This window comes from Sander lucioperca, chromosome 1 (genome assembly GCF_008315115.2).
Source record: "Sander lucioperca isolate FBNREF2018 chromosome 1, SLUC_FBN_1.2, whole genome shotgun sequence".
Taxonomy (NCBI): Eukaryota; Metazoa; Chordata; class Actinopteri; order Perciformes; family Percidae; genus Sander; species Sander lucioperca.
In genome coordinates, this window is record NC_050173.1 from 52,007,617 (window position 1) to 52,031,558 (window position 23,942).

At 41.3% G+C, this 23,942-nt stretch overlaps 1 protein-coding gene and 1 long non-coding RNA gene across 3 annotated transcripts in view; one reads left to right on the plus strand and one right to left on the minus strand.

Annotated features, from left to right (window-relative positions):
* aff2 (AF4/FMR2 family, member 2) overlaps positions 1-23,942 on the minus strand; it is a 237,628-nt gene that overhangs the window by 79,861 nt on the left and 133,825 nt on the right. For both annotated transcript variants that reach the window (XM_036005808.1, XM_031280093.2), the window contains exons 7-9: positions 23,797-23,833; positions 21,667-21,727; positions 12,820-12,874 (exon numbers count right to left, since the gene is read on the minus strand). In XM_036005808.1, the coding sequence (XP_035861701.1) occupies positions 12,820-12,874; positions 21,667-21,727; positions 23,797-23,833 (153 nt within the window). The remainder of the gene's footprint in view (positions 1-12,819; positions 12,875-21,666; positions 21,728-23,796; positions 23,834-23,942) is intronic.
* LOC116036546 lies at positions 603-17,208 on the plus strand. The gene is made up of 3 exons (XR_004101642.2): positions 603-613; positions 16,306-16,311; positions 16,986-17,208. It is a non-coding gene; the product is annotated as an uncharacterized LOC116036546 (long non-coding RNA).

Genomic DNA, 23,942 nt, shown 5'->3' on the forward strand with positions numbered 1-23,942 from the left:
GAATGATGGAACAAACATCTGTTTTTGTTGGACCTTTCATAGTTTAATTCAATTCATTAAGTCGCTACAAACACACACACACAACAGGAGGTTTGTAGCAGCAAAAAACAGAAAAAAAATCACAGACTGTACTAACCGATTCATCTTGAAAACACTATCCAGCTTTTCCCTTTCACCCACTTAAACGTCCACTCTTCTGACCCTCAATCTGCTCTCTTGCTCTTAATTCCTCTTAAGGGAGAAGAGTTTTTTTCTCGTCATTAAAATGACAGAAAAAAACTCTTTTCTCTATTTTTTCCCCCCGTTCTTCCCTCCTTCCCTTGTTTCCTCCCTGCCCTCTCTCTTCACCCTAGCCTCCGTTCACTCTTTTATATCCATTCATACTTCCTCTCCTTTCAGTAAAAGAACGGGCGCGATTAGGTTTGCCAGTGAGGCCTTTCCTCCCCATCACTTCTCCCCTCTCATCCTCTTTTTCTCCCTCCGTCGACTCAGAGTCAATTTTGTACATGACTACGTAAATTACAATAACAAAACAAAAAACAATCAACTCAATTTCTGCAAATATCAGCCAATAAATCCCCTTCAAGCACCGAAACCAAACAATTTAAATGAAGTGCTCAAAAAAAAAAACAGGAACTTTTCTCGCCTCTGGCTTGTTTTTTTCTCTCCGTCTCTCTCTAAGAATAAGTTGATTAACTGCACCACTGATGTTTCTGATAGATCGATGCGTATAGCTGCAGGCTAGGACAACAAACCTCCTCAGATCTTTGGCTTTGAGAGACTTGCAGGGCTCATGGAGAGGATCTATGAGTGAATATATTTAGCTAGCTGGTGGCTTTACTTGGATGTAAATAAAGAACAATCCAACCCGTATTTATTCACTCAATCTCCTCAGTTACAACGCGGCTTGTTCCTGACAAAGAGGGCAAGCTTGTTTTTTTACCGAGAGCAACACAATTCAAGCCTTGAAGCTTTACAACCTTAAACCTTAAAGCACTCTGTATATGATTTATTTTTATTTCTCAAATCTCCATATCCTCTGCTCCCTTGTTTCTCATGTGGGTGCAAGATATCCCTGCATTTCACATCAGGCCTGGCGATGCCGTTTTAACAAGGCTTTAAACACCCCCGCACCATCTTCAACTGTAGCTGAACAATGAATTCTCCGCTTGTCTATGCGGTGTCACTTTACTTTGCGTGACACACTTTATAAAGCATTTTTTTTTTTAACACCTGAACACCGGGTTCAAAATCCTGAATTTCTGACGCAACTCTTGCGCCGAGGTTGCACTGCTGAAAATATAGCAGCTATGGATTTTTACTAGTGCAAAACAAAGAGACTCTAAATCCCAAATTTTAGCATCTTTCCATCGGCTGCCGGCTGGATTTAACACAGCTGGTCCACTCAAGACTTTTTATATTCCCATTGACATCCGACTGTGCACAGAAATAATGTTAGCCTTTAGAATCGTGTGCGTCTCTTTAATATTTTAGTGCAAAATAATATAATCACTCATCCTTGACTAGTTAGTATGACACGCAACCGTGCACAGCAGGCAACAGACAAATGTCAACCAAGATGAGATATCTCTATTTATTAAGCCCTTGTCACTTTCACCCCTTCCATTTACTGAGTGAACTTACTGGTCGATGCCTTCCTATACCTCACACAAACACACACACACACACACACACACACTCTTGTTTGCTGTAGTCTGTGCTGACCATCTGTAGCAAGTTATCTCTGTGGCAAGGTGGATTAGTACAGTAGCCTCCGCGCTTTTGCGTCGTTGCTGAATACATTCTGCTGAAATTCTACAGTAGACTGTACTCTGTTTTTTAGATAGTTTATTGTCATTCAGGCATGTTAACCCTTGTGTTGTCCTCGGGTCAAAGTTGACCCATTTTCAAAGTTTTTTTTATCTATCAGAAATATGGGTTCCTTACTAAACTAAATTGCCCCAAAATAACATGGATGCATGGATGTACATTTGTTAGGGAAATTATGATACATACTTTCCCTCTTGTTATTATTAAACTGTTTGCATAGAATAACATTATACTTGAACTCACAAGATAACATGGGAGCCACTGTTTTGTCCTTGTCTGAGCACGGTGTGTTCCTGGGGGCATACATGCCCTCTCAGACCAGAAAGCAGCTGTAGAGAGCTTTTCATTAGGTCGTTGTCTGTACTATTCTGTAGTGCGGAAACTGCCTCCTTGTTGGGTTCTCAAGTAAAATGAACTTTAATATATCGTCAGTGGTCCCTGTCTATTATTTGATAATGTAAAGTATTCTAACATTATATGGAACCCAAACAACATTCTTTGCAGGAACAATTAATGATTACTTTCATAGAATTTTGGGTGTTTTTATTATTATTAATTAATTATTATTTGTTTTTATTCAATTTCATAGCATTTGGAAAAAAGTGTTCAAATGGTTTTAAAAGAATATTCTGACTAAACTTTGACATAAACCAGTCTGTGATTCAGTCAACATCCTCTGATCTTAACTATTAGTCAAAATAATTTGTCATTTCTGCTTTTTTTTTTTTACTCAAAAATTAGGTATAATGTCACATAAATTATGTTTATTGACCATGAATTTAAAAAAAGCGTTGAAAAGAGGGACAAAAACATTTTAAAAAAGCGCCAAAAGCATCAAATAAAAGCGACAAAACGTTAGAAAAAGCAAAAAAAAAAAGTTCATTTTCAATTTTTGCCCCGGTCGACGGGAAGACAACACCAGGGTTAAAAACACGCAGGAACGAAATTTAGTACTCCGACTCAGCAGCGTACGCAATAAATAGCAAGTGTCTTAGCTGCAATAAAATAATAAATATAATCTAAAACTGATATTAAATAAAACACAGTTAACAAAATGGGCAGCAGTTAAAATAATAGTGCATCAATAAGCAAGTGCAGAGGACAGACTTAAGTCAGAATCCGAATTGACTTTGTCTGCTATTGTCATTGTAAGAACATACAACGGAATTTAAAGTGCTACTCTTTGGGGCAAACATAAAAACACACACACACACACACACACACACACACACACACACACACCATATAAACACACACACAGATTCTCTGTTTGACCTATTGTGACGGTGTATGTAATCAGGCTGTTCTCATGTACCATTTACAGATATAGCAACGAAAAGCAATGCACTGCAATCCGTATGTAGTGCACGTACTTATTGCTGCATGCACTACATTAACTGCAGCGGTATAAGAGCTCTGTGGTGGGTCATAAAACACAGCGCTTTCAAGAGGGGGAGCGGAGTTCGTGCCCATAGGGGTGGGATGGGGGGGATACAACCCCACACACACACACACACACACACACACACACACACACACACACACAATAATCAAAACTAGCCAATGCAACCCCCCCCCCAAAAAAAACTATTATAACTTCCTTTATATAAATAGGGACGTTTGCACCATCAATTGTTGCAGAGAAATCCACCAGAATGCAGAAAATGAAGAGTGTGACGCACAAAATTTCAATTTTGCTCAAAAGTGGAGATCTTAACCCTCTCACGTTGAACACGTTGAACCCAAAGTTACGCTGTTGTTCGTGCCCCAGGGATAACAAGACTTTTACCCAGGAAACGCGTGTTCGTGTCCCGGGAGTACTACTTAAGGGAACCGGCTGTTTTGGAAGCACTGTATTTTATGTTGACACAACGTTGTGCTATTTCATTTTGAGATTATTTTCCATTGAATATTGAAGTTCATAAGTAAGTGTTTTGGCATGCCTGGCCGAGTGGCTCTATATCCACGGTATTGAAAGGGGGATTTAATTCTTGCATGTTTTGTTTTGTTGTGCATGATCAAACCCCCTCCCCTGCCCCACCCCCATCCAAGACATAGTCTTTACTGTGTCATAGAACCTAGTTAGCAGATGCCGGTGATTATACAGAAAATAAAGCAAAAACCACAGCAAAAAAATAAATCGAATAAAAACATTATTCCAAAAACGCAGGCTCAGTTTCATTAATTAAAGTTGTTGTTGTTAACTTCACACAGTGTTTTGACACTCGTCTTGGTGTCCATGTGTTCTCTACAAGCATCCACACATGCTTCGCTTTTTCAGATTTTGCACATGCACATTTAAATCAACCCAGACTGTGATTTGAGGCACGCGATAACTATACGCTTTATATGCCTAGTGGTAAGTTGCCATTGAAGTGGTGAAAAGTCATACTTGCCTACTTAAGGACCATTTTCAGCAGATGCAGATCCCACATGTTTACATTCAGTGTGTGTATGTAAACATAGGTCATAAAACGCTGTGCTCAAGAAATCTGATTTTCTTTTTTCTGTCGGTCCTGCATTGTTTACATCTCTGTTTAAAAGCTAGCAATTTTTCTTCAATTCTGTTTCCAGGTGCATTAGAGCCTCCAACATTTGATCAGTGCAATTTGCTATGTTTCCATCCACACGTTTGAATGCAAATTAAGTGATATTGAATGAAAAATGGCTTATGGAAACAGTAAAATTTGATTAAATTTCATGAATATCGACTCAAAGTTTGTATGTTTGGTCTGAACCAAATGATAAATCTAATAATTTTGCAACCTCCCCTCACGAATCGCACCAAGTCCACCGAACTATAGGTGTGAAAGCGCCCTAAGATTTTACTACTTGTTCTTAAAGCCCTGAACGGCCCGGCTCCTGCCTATATCTGTGATTTGCTAACTCCTTACGAGCCGACCCAATGCCTGAGATCCTTCCGGCGGGACTAATAGTTCCAAAATTTTCGTCTTGTCACTAAAGGTGACCGGGCCTTTGCTGTTTGGGCCCCTCAGCCTGGAGATCTCAGGCAGCCAAACTCAGTGGCCTCTTTTAAATCTCTTCTAAAGATAACTCATAACTGTTATATTTATTGCTAATATTGTTGTATTATTTGTTGTCGAATTTTGAGTATTTTATTTCATTTATATTTTAATTATGGATCTTGTTTTTTTTGTTTTTATTGTACAGCACTTTGTAACTAGTGAGAGCTATACAAATAAAGTTATTATTAATAATAGATGTGGTTGGGTGCGTGCAGCACTTACCACCTCCGGTAACCAGTTTCCTGGGCAAACCCTGCACGCTATTATGTTTATTTCTTTAACCCATACATTAGTCTTACAGCTACAGTACACAGCTAAAACTAATCTGCTGTGACAAGTTTGATGTATTATGTCATATATTGTCAACAGCGCATATAGGGCCCTATTTTAACGATCTAAGCGCACGGCGTGAAGCGCCTGGCGCAGGTGCGTTTAGGGTGTGTCCAAATCCACTTTTGCTAGTTTGACGGCGTAAAAAAGGGTCCGTTCGCCGGGCGCATGGTTCAAAAGGGTTGTACTTAGTGTCTTCATTAATTCATAGGTTTTGGGCGTAACATGCAATAAACCAATCAGAGGGTCATCTCCCATTCCCTTTAAAAGCCAGGCGTGTTTGGACCTTGGTACATTGCTATTATGATGGCGGATTTGCACCGCAATATGTTTTTTTGTAATCTTTTGCATTTTTGTGTGCTTCTGCACTTCCCTGTATGTGTGGAACAAGCATAGTGTGCGTGCTATGCATACAGCTAGGCGCATTTTACTAATTTGCTGTTAAAATAACAATGAAATCCTGCGTTATTGACTTTAGACCAGGTTTTTGTTGGTCAATGGCGCGATCACTTCCCGCTGCCTCAAAATAGCAATACGCCCAGAATGCACCTGAACACACCTCCCTGTAAGACCAGCACGCCCAATGGGCGCAGGTGCATTTGCTATTTAAACGACGTGGGCGCCGGGCGGGAAACTGACAACTGCATCGATCTTAAAATAGCAAAGACACTTGCATCGGGCTTTGCGCTGCGCCAGGTGCAAGATAGGGTCTATACTGTACAACAGCTCAAAAAAATCTGTCAAAATACTTTGCAGCTAGCTGACTGTGCTGGGTATTTCCACCAGCTGGAACTGTATTTTATTTAAAGATAGAGCTTTTAAGCTTGACTTTGCTCTGACCAAGGTGATCTGTCATCACAAGCTCGCAGAGAGAAAAGAGAGAAATGCAGAGAGCTAGAGACAAAGGACAGTCCTGCAGCAGTAATTAGGTTGCTGTTTTTCTGTCAGTTTTCTAAAGTCATTAGGAACATCTCTCTCTTTCCTACTATCCCTCTTTTTCTGTCCTCTTTTCCCTCTCTCTTCCATCCCTCCGTTCTCTGCTCTTTCAATTTCCTCCTCTACTCCGTCTCTTCGCTCTGTGCCAAAAACATATTCATCATACTCCTCTGCTGCCCTCACAGTGCTGTGCTACAGCATACTAATGACAGTGTGTGTGTGTGTGTGTGTGTGTGTGTGTGTGTGTGTGTGTGTGTGTGTGTGTGTGTGTGTGTGCGTGCGTGAGTGCGTGCATGCGTGTGTGTGTGTGTGTGGGGGGGAGACTGTCAGCATGTGTTTATAGTTGTATTGGTTGGCGTAAATGCTGGTGAATATAAGTCGACGTGTACACTGTATGTGCTTGTATGCGTGCATTTGTGTATTTGATTAAGAGTGTGTGTGTGTGTGTGTGTGTGTGTGTGTGTGTGTTGCGTTTTACTTCGGGCTATAAAAGCCTGATAATACACCATGCACTCATTTGCTATAAGCCTGTTAACAGCATGCACAGAAAAATGCCACTGAATCTCAGCCTCTTTTTCTCTCTCTCGCGCCATTGCTCTCATTCTTTCTCTTTGTCTCTTGCTCCTTCCCTCTTCTTTATCTTCGCTTCCCTTCTGCACTGTTATCAGTCCGTCTCGTCTGCCTCGGCTTTCTCTCTCCCTCTCTGTCCCACTAACTTATTCCCGTTCCCCTTTTCTTTCTTTCTCACTTTCGTCTCTGTTTATGTTGATCACTCCCTGTGCCTGTCATCCAAAGAGAAAGAGATTGACGACAAGATAAATATACAGAGGGTGAATGCGCAACCCATTCTCACTCCCATCGCATCACAAAGCGACGCTCGGTCAGGTGCCTTTGGAGTTTGTTATTGACGCAAAAAGTCTCCTTCAGCGTCATATTTAGACGCGCTCGGTCAGAACTAGGGATGTCCAGATTCGATCACGTGATCGGAAATTGGGCCCGATCATGTGGTTTCAGACTCGATCGGAATCGGACGTTACCTCTCGATCAGGACTCGGATATATATGTATATATATTCTCATTATTTTTTAACACATCTATAGTTATGCGGTGGCACAGAGTTAGACCCTTTTGACTCCAGACAGAAACAGCAACGCGTGCAGCATGACATCACTTTGTTGCAGAGACGCTATTGGTTAAATGCCGGCAAAGTAGAACACGGAAGCAGCTTGAAGCGGAAAGCCCGAGTATGTCTGCGGTCTGGAGGTATTATAAAGTTGAATTATTATAGAAGTATCGGATCGGGACTCGGTATCGGTAGATACTCAAAATCAAATGACTCAGACTCGGACTCAAGGGCAAAAAAACCTGATCGGGACATCCCTAGTCAGAACTCTTGGCGTCACTTTCTGACGCCCTGGGTTGGGACTCTTGGCGTCACTATTTGAAGTTCTCGGGACTCACATCTAGCCCTTTGGCGTCATATTTAAACGTGCTTGGTCGGGACTATTGGCGTCACTTTTGACGCAGTTAGGTTAAGGAAAAAGTCGTGGGTGGGCTTACGTTTCCATTTGTTGTTGTTGTTGTTGTTTGACCTATCCACCCCCCCAACCAACCTCCCTATGCGGATTTTCGGCCTTTCATACTACTCGCTACCGTAGTCGCTCTTAGTGCTACGTCATCTTCAAACCCCGTGTAGCTGCTGCTCTCCCTGGTACGTTCTACAAACACGCTGAAGGGTGATTTTTTTCGTTGCTTCAGACGCTGACTGACACCGTCCAAACGTCCGTATTTTACGAGTTCGGAGTGAGAACGGGTTGGGGAGGCCCTGGCTCCATAGAATTTAAAATAGTGGACGTAGCATCTGTGGCTTCACCCACTGGTTTGTGAACTTCCGTTTTGAAGCCTAGAATTTGGCGATACGGGCGTCGGCATCTTGGTTTTTTGCAACCGGACATTGGCGATTTTTGACGGGAGGGTGAAGCTGGGGAGGTATGACGCGGCCAAGCCACGTTACGTGTGCTTTTCCTACTATGACAAGTCAAAAGTCAAGTCAAGACAAGTAAAAAAAAAAAAATTCTCTCTTTTCTCTCTATTTTCTTCCTGCAACGCATTAAAATATTTTGATGACTCATCTTGAACATGAGATAAATGTATTCAATCAAATGTAAATTGCTGCAACTAGCTAACCCCATCAACATCATAAAAACCCACTTGGCTGTTAGCTTGTGGGTTGAAGTAGCTGGTAGAGTGATATCATAGTAGGATGGCTGTGATTGGATCTCCAGGCCAGTTTAAATCTAGCTTAAAACTTTAAGTCCAACTTGACACTTAGGCAGGTCTTAAACAACCCGAGAGTTTAGCCAAAGTAGCTACAACTTCATTTGAAGGTAAAATCAAAAATAAGTACACCTGAAATCAGTAACGATCCCTCATTACACAGGAAAGCCATGAGGGTGCATAACTATGGTTAGTATGGGAGGTAATGATGGCCAAATGAAGCTTCATGAAGCTTTGTGAACCATTTTTTATTTTTATTTCCTGAGCCCATTTGATGGAGTTCAACAAAGGGTTGAAAGCACACTAAATTGCCATCGCTTGAGCCTTTTTCTTTAAACGAAGAGCGCCATCTAGTGGACTCAGACAACAAAGAAAATGGTCCACGCAGCTTCATAAAGCTTAATTTGACCATCACTTAAGGTAGGTCAAAGTTGAACCAGAAAGTTGGTCTGTAAACTGGGATGGATGTTCATAACAGACAGTTTGGGTGACAGTTTTACAGTTTGCCGTTGTTGTTTTGTTTACAACCTCTCCAATTATCCAACTGCTCATGTTTATGGCCTCGGTTGTACTTATTTTTAGTGATGTCACCACGTTCCCACATCCGAGCAGTTAAACAGCGGTTAGTTTGTTTTCACAAAGTCACAGTGAAGCGGAAATAGAGCGTCTCATCTTTTGGAACGTGACACATTTCTGAGTAAAACGGAATATGTGGGTACATACATATATAGTACATATGGGGATTAGAATGAATCCATCAGATTTGATTGGACCGCTTTGTTTGTGGCTTAGTGGACATAGCTGTAGAGGACCTCCACCCAAGTCGCAAGATCAGAAGGCAGAAGACGAAGACGAAGAACTGAAAGAAGTAGACCTCAATCCAAACACACCCCTCCTACTGCAGTATGATATTGCTCTGCTAGGGACTACAACCCACAAGCTACCCATCAGGTGCAGTTTTATAAGATGATACAAATCACATTTGATTGGATACATTTATGTATACGACCCCCAAGTTTAGGATGAGTCACCATAAGAGAGAGAGGGATTGGTAACACTTTACTTGAAGGTATCTACAAGGTATCAGAGTGAAATGACACTGTCATGAACACATGACACTGTCATGACACAGTCATGACACATGAACCCTAACCATAACCAGTCATGACAAAAACCGAATGACACTTACTAAAAGAAGCGTTATGCCATAAACGTTTATGACTTGTTTATAATGTTCATGACACGTTCATGACAGTGTCATGTCACTCATATGTAGATACCTTCAAGTAAAGTGTAACCGAAGGATTTTGATTTTCATTTCACTGTGTTTAAAGAAGGATTACAGCATTGTGATGCACTTCAGACAGAAAAGTGAGAGGAAGACGGAACGACAGAATAAGAATTAATTGCATCATATTTCATCCTGTCTATTCATCCTTATACTAAGAGTAATCACATGTAGCCCCTATGATTGAGGAAGCCACTTGCTACAGTTCCCGAATGCACTGTAACTATCTGTAATGAACAGATCAACTTTCAGCATAATCATAATAACTAAAACCACTATAAATGACCGGCCATCATTTATAATTATAATATCTACCATCATTGTAATTATACAATCAGAAGGACAGTTAAAAGGGGGATGAGAGGAACCGCTATCTTTTCATGAACAGAAAATATCTCGTGGAGTCTTTGATGAGCGCTAATATTAGTCTGCACCGTCAGGGAGGGTAGCTGCTTTGAACTCATCTCTGGCATCATTAGTGCATGATGAGAGTGATTAGGGGAGAGAGGGCCACCATGCCAATTTCCATAACGAAAAGCAAGAAGAGAAGGCAACTGCATCCCCCATTTGCAAAGTGCCAAAGTGACAAACCCGACTTCTTCAGCCATTGGACACTGAACTAAACGTGGGGAAACACCCCTTTTGGATAATAATAACAACATGCCTAATATCTCTAATATGCCTAATATATCACTTCCTTAAAATCAACTCATTCGTGCCTTTTGGACATTTTAGAAATCCGGTTTTAAACCTCCAAACTTCTACTTGTAATTGCTTTACACAATTGTGCTTTTTTTTACATCCTAATTATGCTAATTTATTTATGAAATTGTTTTTCCAATTCAGAAAGTTTTGGTTGCTTTCTATTGCTCTTATGATGGTGTCGCTTCTTTTCTTTTCTGTGTTTTGTTTTGTGTTTGGTCTTTGTAATTGACTCAATGTCATTGTAAATGAGGGCCGCCCCTCAGTGAGTATGTTTACATGTACACCAATATTCCACTATTATTACAAATATGACAATATTCCGAATTTGATACAGGTCATGTAAACAGCATATTCTGGTTGGATATTCCGAATAAGACCTTTTTCCGAACATTTTCCAATTAAGACGTAGGATATTCTGGTATTATTGAAGTTTTAGAGGCATTCTTTGGACATATATACAGCGCATTTGGAATATGCGTCTCAATTTGGGTTTTTACCGGCCTCTTGCCTGTTTACGGCTTATGGTCAGCTCTGTGTGTTGCTTTAGTTGCTGTACACAAACCAACCAGCCAACAGTTTGCAAGGCTGCAGACCCGATAAGAAGGAGAAACACAGCAACTTTTAAACATGATCAAAGACCTGGATATCAACAGGTTTTTGGATATGCACACACATCGCTACATTGACCTTTTCAAGAAGCTGGTTGAAGGAATAAAAGAGGGATGCTTTGTTCACACAGTCCAACAAGTCCGCCACTGCTGGAAAACTTTGAAAAAAATCTTATTTTGCACAGCTGCATATAAACGGGAATATTAGTGGAATATTCACTTTCATTAGCCATGTAACAGCTTAGTCAGAATATCGTCATTTTTGGAATAATGGCAAAAAGCGTAATATTATGTGCATGTTAACCTAATCAATGATCTCTCCAGTATGTCAGTGTTAGACCAACAATGAGGTAGGTATGGCCTTTAAAATCTTTGAAATATCTTAAATTATCACTATTGGTGTGCTTTAGCCCCCAAATTATAGAGCGTGAAGTGTGCCACAGAAATAATTATAATAATAATAATAATAATATTTTAAGCATGTTTAATTACAATCAACTAATAAAAAAAAGCTATTGAATTACATTTAATACTGACTGGTTTTCGGACAACCCCCCCCCCCCCTACAGTAAAACTGCACATTTTAGAGTGGCCTTTTATTGTGGCCAGCCTAAGGCACACCTGTGCAATAATAATGCTGTCTAATCAGCATCTTGATATGCCACACCTGTGAGGTGGATGGATTATCTCGGCAAGGAGAAGTGCTCACTAACACAGATTTAGACAGATTTGTGAACAATATTTGAGAGAAATAGGCCTTTTGTGCACATAGAAAAAGTCTTAGATATTTGAGTTCAGCTCATGAAAAATGGGGGCAAAAACAAAAGTGTAGCATTTATAATTTTGTTCGGTGTATTATATACCTAAAATAGAAGTATTTTAAACAGTCTATAGTGCGATAGAACGATAAAATCTGAGCAGCAGTTGTTGGTTGTATTTAGCCACTACAGAGCTCCGGGACGCCGGCTACCAGCAGCAGGTGTATAAACGCCAATAGGTGACTGTGAGCCGGCACCGCCAGATGACGGTCCTTTCAGGGGACATGTAGTGGAGTTTAGCCAGAAAAAGTGAGCGTCATGCGGCGATGACAGTTGTTTGGGCACCAAAACGACTCGTTAAGTTTAGGAAAAAGATCGTGGTTTGGATTAAAACACTCCCGAGGAACGAACAAGCGTTTCCTTGATGAAAGTTTTTTGTTTTTGCCGCAAAGTGAACTCCACTCTCCGGCTTGAACACGCTGTGTTTTCCATTGAATATTGAAGTGCATATTTAAGTGTTTGGCATGCCTGGCACTATATCCACGGTATTGCAAGGGGGATTTAATTCTTGCACATTTTGTTTTTTTGTGCATGATCAAACCCCCCCATCTCTGCTTTTTTCACAAATAGCACCTTGGTTATTACTATTCATTTTTACATATTTACCTGTTAACCCATTAAGTTGCAGCAGAATGCTGGTGTTCTGCCCACGGTTTAGGTGAGGCTTGCACAGGAAACGCATATCTGTCAGCTTATCAACAGCTTGGAGTGCTCCTGGGCTAACAAAAATGAAAAATAATTTGTGTATCTGAAATTAAATGGGTTCTGCCTTGGCACACGCTTCACCCTTCTACCAAGTTTTATGCAAATCGGGCCAGCAGTTTGTCCGTAATTCTGCTGACAAACAAACCAACAAACCAAACTTAAAACATGTCCTCCTTGGCGGAGGTAAAGATGGACTTCATTTAATGGATGGGAATGCATGAATGATTGGAGGACACATGGAGGAGAAGATGGAGCGAAGGATGATTTGCACAGATAAATGAATGTACGGAGCCTACCTGCTGTTCGGCCTCTTCCTCATCGCTGCTGATCTTCAGGTCATCCTCCAGCATTCTGCAAGAGACAAAGGGACACGTGTTATTGTGGCTCAGAACCCCCCCTCCCGCCTGCTTGTATTATGTCGGATATGGCCAGTTGTGATCTTCAATTCCATTTGAAGAACCTTTCTGGCAAACGGATTAATTACAGAGCATAAGCAGCGCTGTTTGATGTTGGGGAATGAGGAAGTGGACAGTGGATGGAGCACTTCGCCGCTATAAAAACCTACCAGATGTTTTTTTTCTTTTGGAGCTCGGAGAGGAAAGACAGATTGTTTTTTCACCTGGAAACTTTCTGTCTGACAACCGCTGACCTACAGCCAAGAATTCCATGGAAACAAAGAGGACGTGCTCGGCTAAGAACAGTCCCTCAGTCAGGATCCTATACCGATGTTTTGGGTGGCTTCTAATCAGTGGTAGAATGTAACTAAGTACATTTACTCAAGTACTGTCCTTAACTACAAACTTGAGGTACTTGTACTTTACTGGAGTCTTTTCTTTTCATGCCACTTTCTACTTCTACTCTGCTACATTTCAGAGAGAAATATTGCACTTTTAACTCCACTACATTCATGTGACAGCTTTAGTTAGTAGATTTCTGCACACAAAACACATGCAGTTTATAAAATACAATGTTTTATTATAAATTAAACTACCCAACAAAATAACGGCCTACAAGTCCAGCTGAGACGATTAGACGATCAAACACAGAGCTGTTTTGATCGTTTCCAGTTTGTAAAATGTGAGGATATTTACGCAATGAGTACTTTTTCCTGATGATACTTACATACTTTTACATAAGTAACACTGTCAATGCAGGACTTATACTTGTACATTTTACAGTGTGGCATTAGTTCTTTTACTTACGTAAGTAAAGGATCTGAATACTTCTTCCTCATGCGTCTAATAAGAAAAAGTTTCCTTTATTAGTCTTGCTTGTTTTATTCTCCCCACGTCAGAAATGAATCTCTAACAATACAGATGTATGCAGGCCATGAAAAAGATATACAAGACACAGTCGATAACATGACCCCCACACCCTCCTCGGAGCATCACCTGCTCCTTGCCACACAAATTATTCAGTATTTATGTGCTGTGCATTGGCGAGCTCCCATGTTTTATTGCTTAATATAAACCTTCCACACAAACAACTGTTATTTTAAGCTGCCACTGCTATTGTTATGACAGGAGAATCCCCTAAAGGGATTTTTACTGCCTCACGAACCACTCTTGTCAGTGCATGCACCGCTAAAAAAAACCCAAAACACTCCCCAGTGTTGTGTGGTGTTTTCAGACGGGACCGTACGACCGAGTCGTGAATAACTGAAGCACAATAAGAAAAAGCTCCGCAGATAAGGGGCACGGTGAAGCACGCGGCGATGATAGATATGTTTGAATGAATGAATAATGGATTTATGTTTTATATCATAAGAAGGGACAGATGGAGAGAGAGGGGGGATAGTGAGAGATGGAGAGGATAATGACGGAGAGGAGAAGGGGACATGTGACAGAGGAGGATAGAGAGAGGGAGACTGAATGAGAGAGAGGAGGGGAAGCATGGAGGGGGAAAGGAATACTGTAAAATGCAAGAAAAAAGTGCAGGCATCTATGAGGACAGAAGCAGTCAGATATAAATGAGTTATGGACTAAAGCATCCATGGCACACAGAGCTTAGAAAGCGCCGCATCACATTTCTGCACGGCTCTTAATTGCCTTCATGAAATGGAGTCTTTATTTCTCCTAAAGTGAAGCGGTAGAAGAGCTCCGTGACTTGCGGAAGTTTGTCTGAGAGGATGTTAATATTTTCCGAAGCTAAATCAAAGCCGCGCTCAGCTAATGACTGATTGCTCGACACGCCGCCGTAGAGAATCTCAGATGCAGATGTATTCAGACTGCAAAACAAAACGCACACATAGATCTCTCTCACAGTTGACTGGCTTAAACTCTCAAGCTAAACAAGTTTCTCCCAAGTCATGTCCACATTCATTTATTCAGACCAGCTCCCCAGCCTTTATTCTGTCCCTTTGCACTTTCTTCACAGCTGGGCTTAAACACCGAGGTCTACGTTCTCCGCTCATTTATTTCATTTTGGTGCTAAGCTGTCATTGCTGCACTGACTTCTGCAAGATCAACTGTTAATGACGCTCGAGTTGTCTTGTCATGTTCATTACTGCTCATGCAAACTTCAATGTTTTTTTTCTGTATTTCAAAGTGTGACCAAAATGTCAAATTCACAACTTGCTGTGTGGCAGAAGGTTTGTCTAAGGCAGTGTGGTTCCCAACCTGGGGGGTCGGGACCCTAACGAGGGGCGCAAGACAAAGCTGGAGGTCAAAAGATGATTAAAAGAATAGTAAAGCAGAAAGAAATGATTTCTGCTGCACCAAATTACCTTGACTTTACCTCCGCTTGTCCATTTGTTGTCAATCATTTAATCCAATAAAACAAGGGTGAAAAAATAATCCCTTTTTGAAAAAAAGGTTAGGAACCACTGGTCCAAGGATGCAAGTGGCAGAAACACACGTGCAATAAAAACTTAAAGGAATTGGAAAGAGGTTGAGTTGCTTCATTTGTTTTCATGAAGCACTGATGTACACAATCGCGTGTGTGCACACTCAGCCCGGTCTCCTAAAAATGATAACGAATACAACAATACTGCACTATCAAATACGTTTTCGAGGGAAACGTAATTTGTCCTGGATTATATTTGTCTTTAGCCCTGTACGCACAAGATTAGAATTACCTGGTGACCTCTAGTAATTTCTAATAATTACGGAGGTTGTCTGTGATCTTAATCCAGTGCGAATAGGCCATGTCTGTAATTTGTCGAGTAAAAATTACAGCACAAATGACCTACCATATTTCGCCGAACACCGAGGTCCTGTGATAATATTAGCCCCGTGTGAATCGACATGTCTGGGATTTCGCCGGGTCGTTTATCATTTTTTCAAGGTTTTTGTTTCCTGTGTGCCTTTTTGTCCCTCTCGTGAAGACGTATATGGGATTGCGGGGGGGCTGCGGACGCCGCCTTTCATGGCCAACCTTATCTGGACCTGACCGGAGACCTCCGTCCCCGAGTCGACCCGCTCCCCGCGGCTTCGTCCGAGGGCTGACAGCGATGCTGTGTGGGTGCCTCCGGTAACCTCCACCGGGCCTGGCCTAAAAAGATACAGAACTTCGACCCAAGTGCGGTGCGGCGGCCTCGCCCTGGCTGTCCTCCGCTCGCCTCCGGGTAGCCAACTCTCGGTGTACAGATATGTCAGTAAATTCAAGTAAAGGCCAGCTTTGCTTATCCCGTGCGAATGCGCCACACGAAACTCAGGTGTCGGAGGGTTATTTCTAAATCACACAAGGTCCCCAGATGATACTTGATCCTGTGCAAATAGTGCTTTCGACGTATCGCAAATACCTTTCTAATCAAAGTTGGCGGAAGGCCGTGTACAGAGGAGGTCGGGGTGGATGAACGGGCCCAACTAACACAGGACTTTCACCCAGGAAACAGCTGTTCGTGTCCCATTTGAAACCAAACGTCAACGTTTACTTAACGTACTTGTCTTACATCCAACAAAGGTAAATTTTTTTTTTTTTTTTACTTGGACCCTATCTCCCCATGCATTGGTGTCTAAATGACTAATGTGGACAAAAATCTTTGAATTTTGTTGAGTATTGAGCAAGAACGCTGTAACCGTCAGCTGCGAACCGGGCTGCAATGTAACCCTATAGGGCAAATTTATATTGTCAATGTTGTCCACTAAAAGTGCTGTTTTTGCCACTGACGGGCTTAGATTGTCATTCTAAGTGTCTGACAAAATTATGGACAGGATCCCTACAGAGAGCTTTTTTTAAAGAGAAAAATCCTCTTTGTTTAACCAGAAACAGCTCAGAAATCTCTATCGCCAAAACCCACCAGAATCCATTTAAATAAACAATACTTTAAGCATGTATTGAGCCAGCATATTCCCACTTGTAAATGGGTTAATTAAGGGTTTATTTTAACCAAAATAGAGTGGTGATTGTTGGAACAGTGGAAAGACAAACCTAGATAGCTTTTAATAGTTTCATTTTGTTTCTATCGATTTTGAATTATGTTTATTTTACGATGATAATATTATGGTGGGTTTGATGATAGCGATTCCGGGGCTGTTTCATGTTAAACAAAAAGGATCTTACTCTTTAACAAAACGGTTGACCTCTGAAGGGACCCTTTCCATATTGTCAGACATTCAGAACAATAATCTGAGCATGACAGTGGCAAAACAAGCACTTTGGTGGATGTAAATTAACGGTGTGCAATTGCCCAATAACTTAAATTGTAGCTTGTTTCGCCGCTGCCGACTGCAGCAATCTCACTTAATACTTAAAATATTGTTGTTTCCATTGGACACTAAGACAAAAACATTGGAAAATAGGGTCCAGGTTTAAAAAAAAAGGAAGTTACCCTTTAAAATACTTATTTTAACCCAAATCATAATCTTTTCCTGAACCTAACCAAGTAGTTTTGTTTCAATTCACGTGTCGCCAGTCGCTGGAAAATATGGTTCCCTTGAACGTAATTGAGAATGCAATACTTACTAACAATAAGTGCATTGACACTCCAACTTGTACAGTACTGTTAAATTATAATAGCATCACAATAACACTGCCTGCTTATTGTCCTCATCTGACCAGTCACGTGTTGGTGACAAAGCATCAGAGTCAGTATTCTTTACACACTGAGCAAAACAGAAAACTGAACTCCTAGCCCTAGCAGTGATAGAGCCTTTCTCTCCTCGAGGATGCTACACTGTGCATGGCACCATGTGTGACTGTGCACATTGTGATGAGTCCAGCGCTGCTGTGAGAGAGCTCAGCAAGAATCCGAGCGTTCTCTGGCTTTTTCTGTTGCTGCCGGCAGGTGAGACAACCACACTGCAGACTGAGCAAACACAACAAGCTGGTTCGACTAGACAAGAGTCTCCTTCACTTCTTCCGCTCTGGTACATCCATGCAGTTGTCTTAACATCACGTGATTGGATCAGAGGAGCGTAATGAAACTCCTGGGGCGGGAAGGTACAGTACTTTCTGCTCTAGTGGAAGAAAAAAAATAAATGAAACTTGCTCTTGTCCCTAATGTGGCATTAAGGTGCAGAGCCTATTTGCGGTGATTACTGTTGGATGGGTTTTTCTGTAATGGTCGGACATGGTAAACATTCAGCAAAGAATATAGCAATTAGCTTCAACAGCACAATTACTCGGGAATAAGACAACTAGGCCTATTCATTATTCTGCATATTTTACGCTGTTGAGCATCACAGTGAAAACAGAGAATAGCCTAATGGCTGCAGTAAACTAGGCATTGTTTTTAACCAATAAGAATTATTTCACTCTAATAAAAAAGCAGCATTTATGCTTGAATACAAAGTGGATAGAAATTACACCTATGGGCAAACAATAGTAATCAACAGAAATAAGCTTATCGGCTTTGGAAGCAAAATAGTGTAATAAGCCACAGAAAGCACGACAGCTCCAGCAAACATCATCTGAATGGAGATCAAATGAACTATGTAACTACATACCCAAAGAGGAGGAAATTAGAGTTTACATGCTGTCCTGCTGCTGAATTACTGCTTTGACTTTTTCTTAACTTGCAGGATTTTTGCATCATCTTTTGGCTATCAAGTCTTTTTCCATTTTCAAAAGCTTCCTTTTGACGCCAAGCTTGCCACGTTTTCTCTCCGTTTTTAATTAGCTTTGATCAAATGTATAAAATATGCATTGCACTGAAAACTCTCATTTAATATGACAGTGGATAGAGTGAAGATCCTCTTCCCCACATGAAGCAAGACATGAAACAAGGATAAGCAAAACATTTGGAAGACAAAGCAAAAACTAGTAGTTTTTGGTTTTAGGTCACACTTGGGTCTACAAGTGGATTTAGGTAATACTCTGATACTACAAAAAGATTTCTCTGGTTTGGTTTTAAATCGAGTCCCTTTCAAATGGATAATTGACTGGTCACTAAGCCCCAGCAATCTTTGCTACTGTTGCAACACTGTCAAGCTTTCCATTCTTGCATGGCACATGTTTACTTTCCAGTAGTCTCGCATTGCCAGACCTTCCTCCATAGCGCTGCGGAGGAGGGTCTTGCTAGTCCACACAGCATTCGGGGACGGGAGAAAAACATGCTCTGGTTTATTGGCATTTTTTTTAAACCAATCACAATCGTCTCGGGCGCTGCTAAGCACCGGATGGAGCCACGGTGCCTCTGCAAATTAGCTTCGGGAAGGAACTTGTTTTGGTGGAACATGTGTATGTTCAAAGGTTGTTTTAGTCGTGCAACAGAAAACTCAGATTTGGACAGATAGTCTAGCTAGCTGTCTGGATTTACCCTGCAGAGATCTGAGGAGCAGTTAACCATAGTCCTCAGAAATCCACCGGAGTTTAGAACCCCAACACAAAGAACGATCCGGACGAAAATGAGGGACATCGGGTGGAATTTCCGGCGACAGCTGAACAATCCCAGAAATGAAACATCGTTGATATAGACTACCTTTACAGTGATAACGTATGTCATTTTTTAAACAATGGGTCCTCGATTTCAGACAAAGCAGGCTTCTTATTTCTAGTACGTGACTATCTATGCTATTGTTCTGGTTGAAATGACAACCATTGCTATCAGATGTAGCTAGCTAGCTAATTAAGCTAATGTTAGCAGCACGAGTTGGTTGCAAACGGCGGTTGATGCATAGACTGTATAAGTGAAGCCAAAACATCTTGATCGCCCCCTGGTGGCTGGCTGCAGTATAGGTCATAAGCCCCGCCCCATCCATGTTAGCGGATGGGACATGGACCCGTACACATCAAATAAGTGTTTCCCATGGATGGTTTCTGTCATTTTAGGTAGTATTCATCACGCTGATGTTTGTTCAAGTGTTACTTTTATATGCACTTAATGGCATACGTGTTATTCTAAAAGACTGAGGCTAAAGCGATACGTTATATCCCAGAAGAAACGATTAGCATCCTTAGCAGTTTATGGGATGACATGGAAATAAACAAGCAGCACAGTTCTTGTACTGCAGATTGGAGCTTTAAGTATTTAGGTAGGATCAGACTAAAATATTTCATTCTAACATACACTGCTTAGCTCACATACTTTGATGCTACATTTTCTAAAGAGTATGTTTTACAGTTTAAGGACTAACCAATGTGTTTGGCTAGTGCAATGCTATCTCCTGTCACACGTTTGGCTGGGGTTGCTGGAGTGTCCCAAATCCAATAAAAATCAGGACAGAGCTGCCAATGGTACACTCTGATATAGTAGCAGACCAGCTTCCATTGGGAAAATAATAGACAGCTGATGTACTATCATAAATTTTATTTGCGTAACCCATGACCTCACATAATATGTCTGTGAAAGTTTTTCAGTCATCCAGGTCATAGTTATCCAAGAGATGTTAAAATCAAGACAACTGGACTTGGTTAAAAGTGCTCGAAGACATTTGTCTCTCATCCTAGGGGCTTCCTCAGTTCTGACTTCATAATAGGGAAACCTAGCTATTTGAGCACTAACAAACCAAGCTGTATAAATCATGTTGTCATGTTGACAACAACCCCACAGAGGTTAAATAGCTGGGTTTCCCTACCGTTCAGTCAGATCTGAAAAAGTCTCTCGGATAAGACACAAAACGTCTTCAAGCAACTTTAACCATATCTAATGTATTAGATAGTGACAGTTTTCATTTCTAAGATAGTGTAGATAGACCAGAAAGGGGGTGGAGAGAGAGAGAGAGAGAGAGAGAGAGAGAGAGAGAGAGGGGTTGACATGCAGCAAAGGACCGCAGGTCAGATTCGAACCCCGGGGCCGTTGCAAAAGGACTCTGCCTACATGGGGCGCACGCTCTACTGGGTGAGCTAGAGGTCCGCCCCCCAGTTGTTCTTGATTTTAACCGTTCTTGGCTCACAGAATGTAGTTACTGTAACTAATAATACTCCTTGAACAGAGATCTTTAACAGAGGGTCCGTGACCCTTAGGTGGTCCTCAGTTAGTGCAGGGGGGGGGAGCACCAAATTATTGTTTGATATTTATTTGAAAGTTAAAGTTTAAATGTCTAAAGATATATATTAACTTGAATGCAACATATTATTAGCAAAGATTAATTGGTCTAATCGTACAAAAAAAGATTTAATTTACACAACATTGATGATACCCTTACTAAGTAAGGTGTGCCATTATGGTAGCCAGCCCAACACATTCCCACTGTCCCATTGATGCTTGGTCATGTGCCTTTGGCGTTTGTTAGTCACGCTAAAAATCTCCTTTACTTTAAAATTTTACTTTTATGTTTTTCATTCTGGAAAGGCTAAAGGCCGTGCCTACGTAGTTATAGTTACTAAGCTATGATTGGAAATCACTATTCCAGGGAAAAGGGTTTAGCAGACATTTCACACAATTTCTAAAACAAAGTCATAGCGCTTCTGGGGTCAAGCACAGGATGAATCAGGGTCGTGAGGCGGATTTCCAAGCCAAGATTTCTTCCTTTCCAATCTCACCGTGCCATGAAACCTGCCGTACAGCTCTGTGAGTGGAGTGGAGTGGAGTGGGCAGCAGCCAGAGATGTTGCAATACGCTCCTGGCTCACGTTAAATTAATGTAGCTGCACTTTCTCGCTCTGATCCACACAATCTTATTTTTTCCTCCTAGCAGCAGTGAATTTCATCCAAGAGTCAAGCTTAATTTTAAACGCAGAAGCAGCGGGTCAGAAATTCACTGTTTGTGTGTGTATGTGTGTGTGTTAGAGAGAGAGTGTGTCAGAGAGGGAGATACTCACGACTTCTGTGGTGCAGTTGGTGGTTTCGCAGCAGGCTTGTTAGCTGATACAGTACATCGCTCTGCAACACAACAGAGGACATTCAAATATCACTGTTTTGCATGTGTCTTGGTTTGTGTGTGTGTGTGTGTGTGTGTGTGTGTGTGTGTATGTATGTGTGTGTGTGTTGATTAGTTTTTGACAAGGAGCCAGACTCCAATCACTGTAGATGTGTAGATGTGATTACTATTGTCATGGTGGAAAACATGACACTCTGCTCCAGTGTGTTATTCAATTAGAGAGAGTGCGTGCGTGCGTGTGTGTGTGTGTGTGTGTGTGTGTGTGTGTGTGTGTGTGTGTGTGTGTGTGTGTGTGTGTGTGTGTGTGTGCGTGCGTGCGTGTGTTTGCTTTGGTAACAGGAGTTTGGGGGAAAATAAAATCACACTAAAATGCACTGCCTGAAAAAAAAATTTGAGGTGACGATTTATTTTCCAAATGGATACACAGAACCCTTTCACTGCGTTTTGTATTTTAGTCATGTTTCTTCTGTCCATATCAGAGAGAAAAAACTCACCAGTGGGGAAATAATTCAGCTTTATATATACACATCACAAACATCTCTAAACACTACAAGATAGGGGTTAACACAAGAGCAGCAGTTCAGAAGAGCTTTTGATGATCTGATGCCTGGGAGTCAGACCTACTAAATGCAGTATTGGACAATTTAATGATACATAACATGAGACAACAACAGATCACTGATGTTCTATACATTGTTATAAGTATATGTATGTTTAAGTAGCTAGCCCTTGTTGCAAAACAATGAGCAGGTTTAAGACACTCATTGATTTATAAGATGTTTGCTTCAATGTGATGAATTCTCTAACTTTGTCAAGTATTTAAAGGGTAACTCCACCACACCTGAACAAACTGTGAAAGATCATTCTTGACTTAGGCAGTAAAGAAGAAAAAGAAAAGCTTTCAATCTCCACACTCCCAGTTTGTCACATAGGCTGTCTCCAAGCCCATGTCCAAGTAAGTGATGATTTTATTCCTCTTAAAAAAAATCTGAATTTAATGTCCACCTGCAAGCTTTTTTTTGTTTTGATATATGGGCTTGGAGACTTTACATTTTTAACAGAGAGCCTACTTTACAAATGTCCCCAGTTTGTAGCGACGTAACACTGGGAATGTGTGTGAAATATGTAGAAAGACGTGGCCATTTACCAGCCAGCGAGGGACTAATGGAAAGATGCTAAAAAGCTGTTTACACATGATCTGTATCTGGATAATGACATTCGATATAACAACCTTTGCATTTACACCTGATGCTAATAATGCATTTACACCTGATGCTAATAATGCATTTACACCTGATACTAATAATGCTGCATTCTCATGGATTAAATGGCACACGGTAGACGGCAGACTGACGACACCTTTTGTACAGCACGGGAAAAACAAACAAACATATGACATATATTGTATATGCCATATTGTTTACAAAGAATACAAATACATTAAATACATTTATGTGTGTGTGTGTGCTTGTTTAACTATATTCGTGGGGTCCAAAAACCGGGAGTCCAGTATACTTGTGGGGTCCCGACAGCTTTGTGGGGCCAAAATGCTGGACCCCACAAGTTTAAAGGGCTGTTTGAGGGTTAATACTTGGTTTTAGGATTAGAGATATAATTAGGTTATGGTTAGGGTGAGGGTAAGGGTTAAGGTTAGGCATTTAGTTGTGATGGTTAAGGTTAGGGTAAGGGGCTAGGGAATGCATTATGTCAATGACGGGTCCCCACAAAGATAGTGCCACAAACCTGTGTGTGTGTGTGTGTGTGTGTGTGTGTGTGTGTGTGTGTGTGTGTGTGTGTGTGTGTGTGTGTGTGTGTGTGTGTGTGTGTGTGTGTGTGTGTGTGTGTGTATGTGTGTAAAACCATGTTTGTCTGATTGCTTGTTCAGATGAACACAGAAAGATAAAAGCAAAGCTTTGCAGACTAGCATGTTCCCGTGGCTATGAATTCATTTGAACATCAAGCTGCTTTTTTTCCCCCCCTCACTATTCTTCTGGGTGGCATTGCCTTCCTGGCCTCTCCAGTGTTAATTACCATAGAGCTAGTATGTGAGCGTGGATGCTGGGAAACTTACTCTGGGTGTTGTAGCCTGAGGTCACATGCTGTGACTCCTAGAGAGAGAGGGAGAGAGGGAGGGAGAGAGAGAAAGGGGAGAGGGAGAGAGAGAGAGAGAGAGAGAGAGAGCCACAGGGCGATAAGTTGAATGAATAAACCAACAGA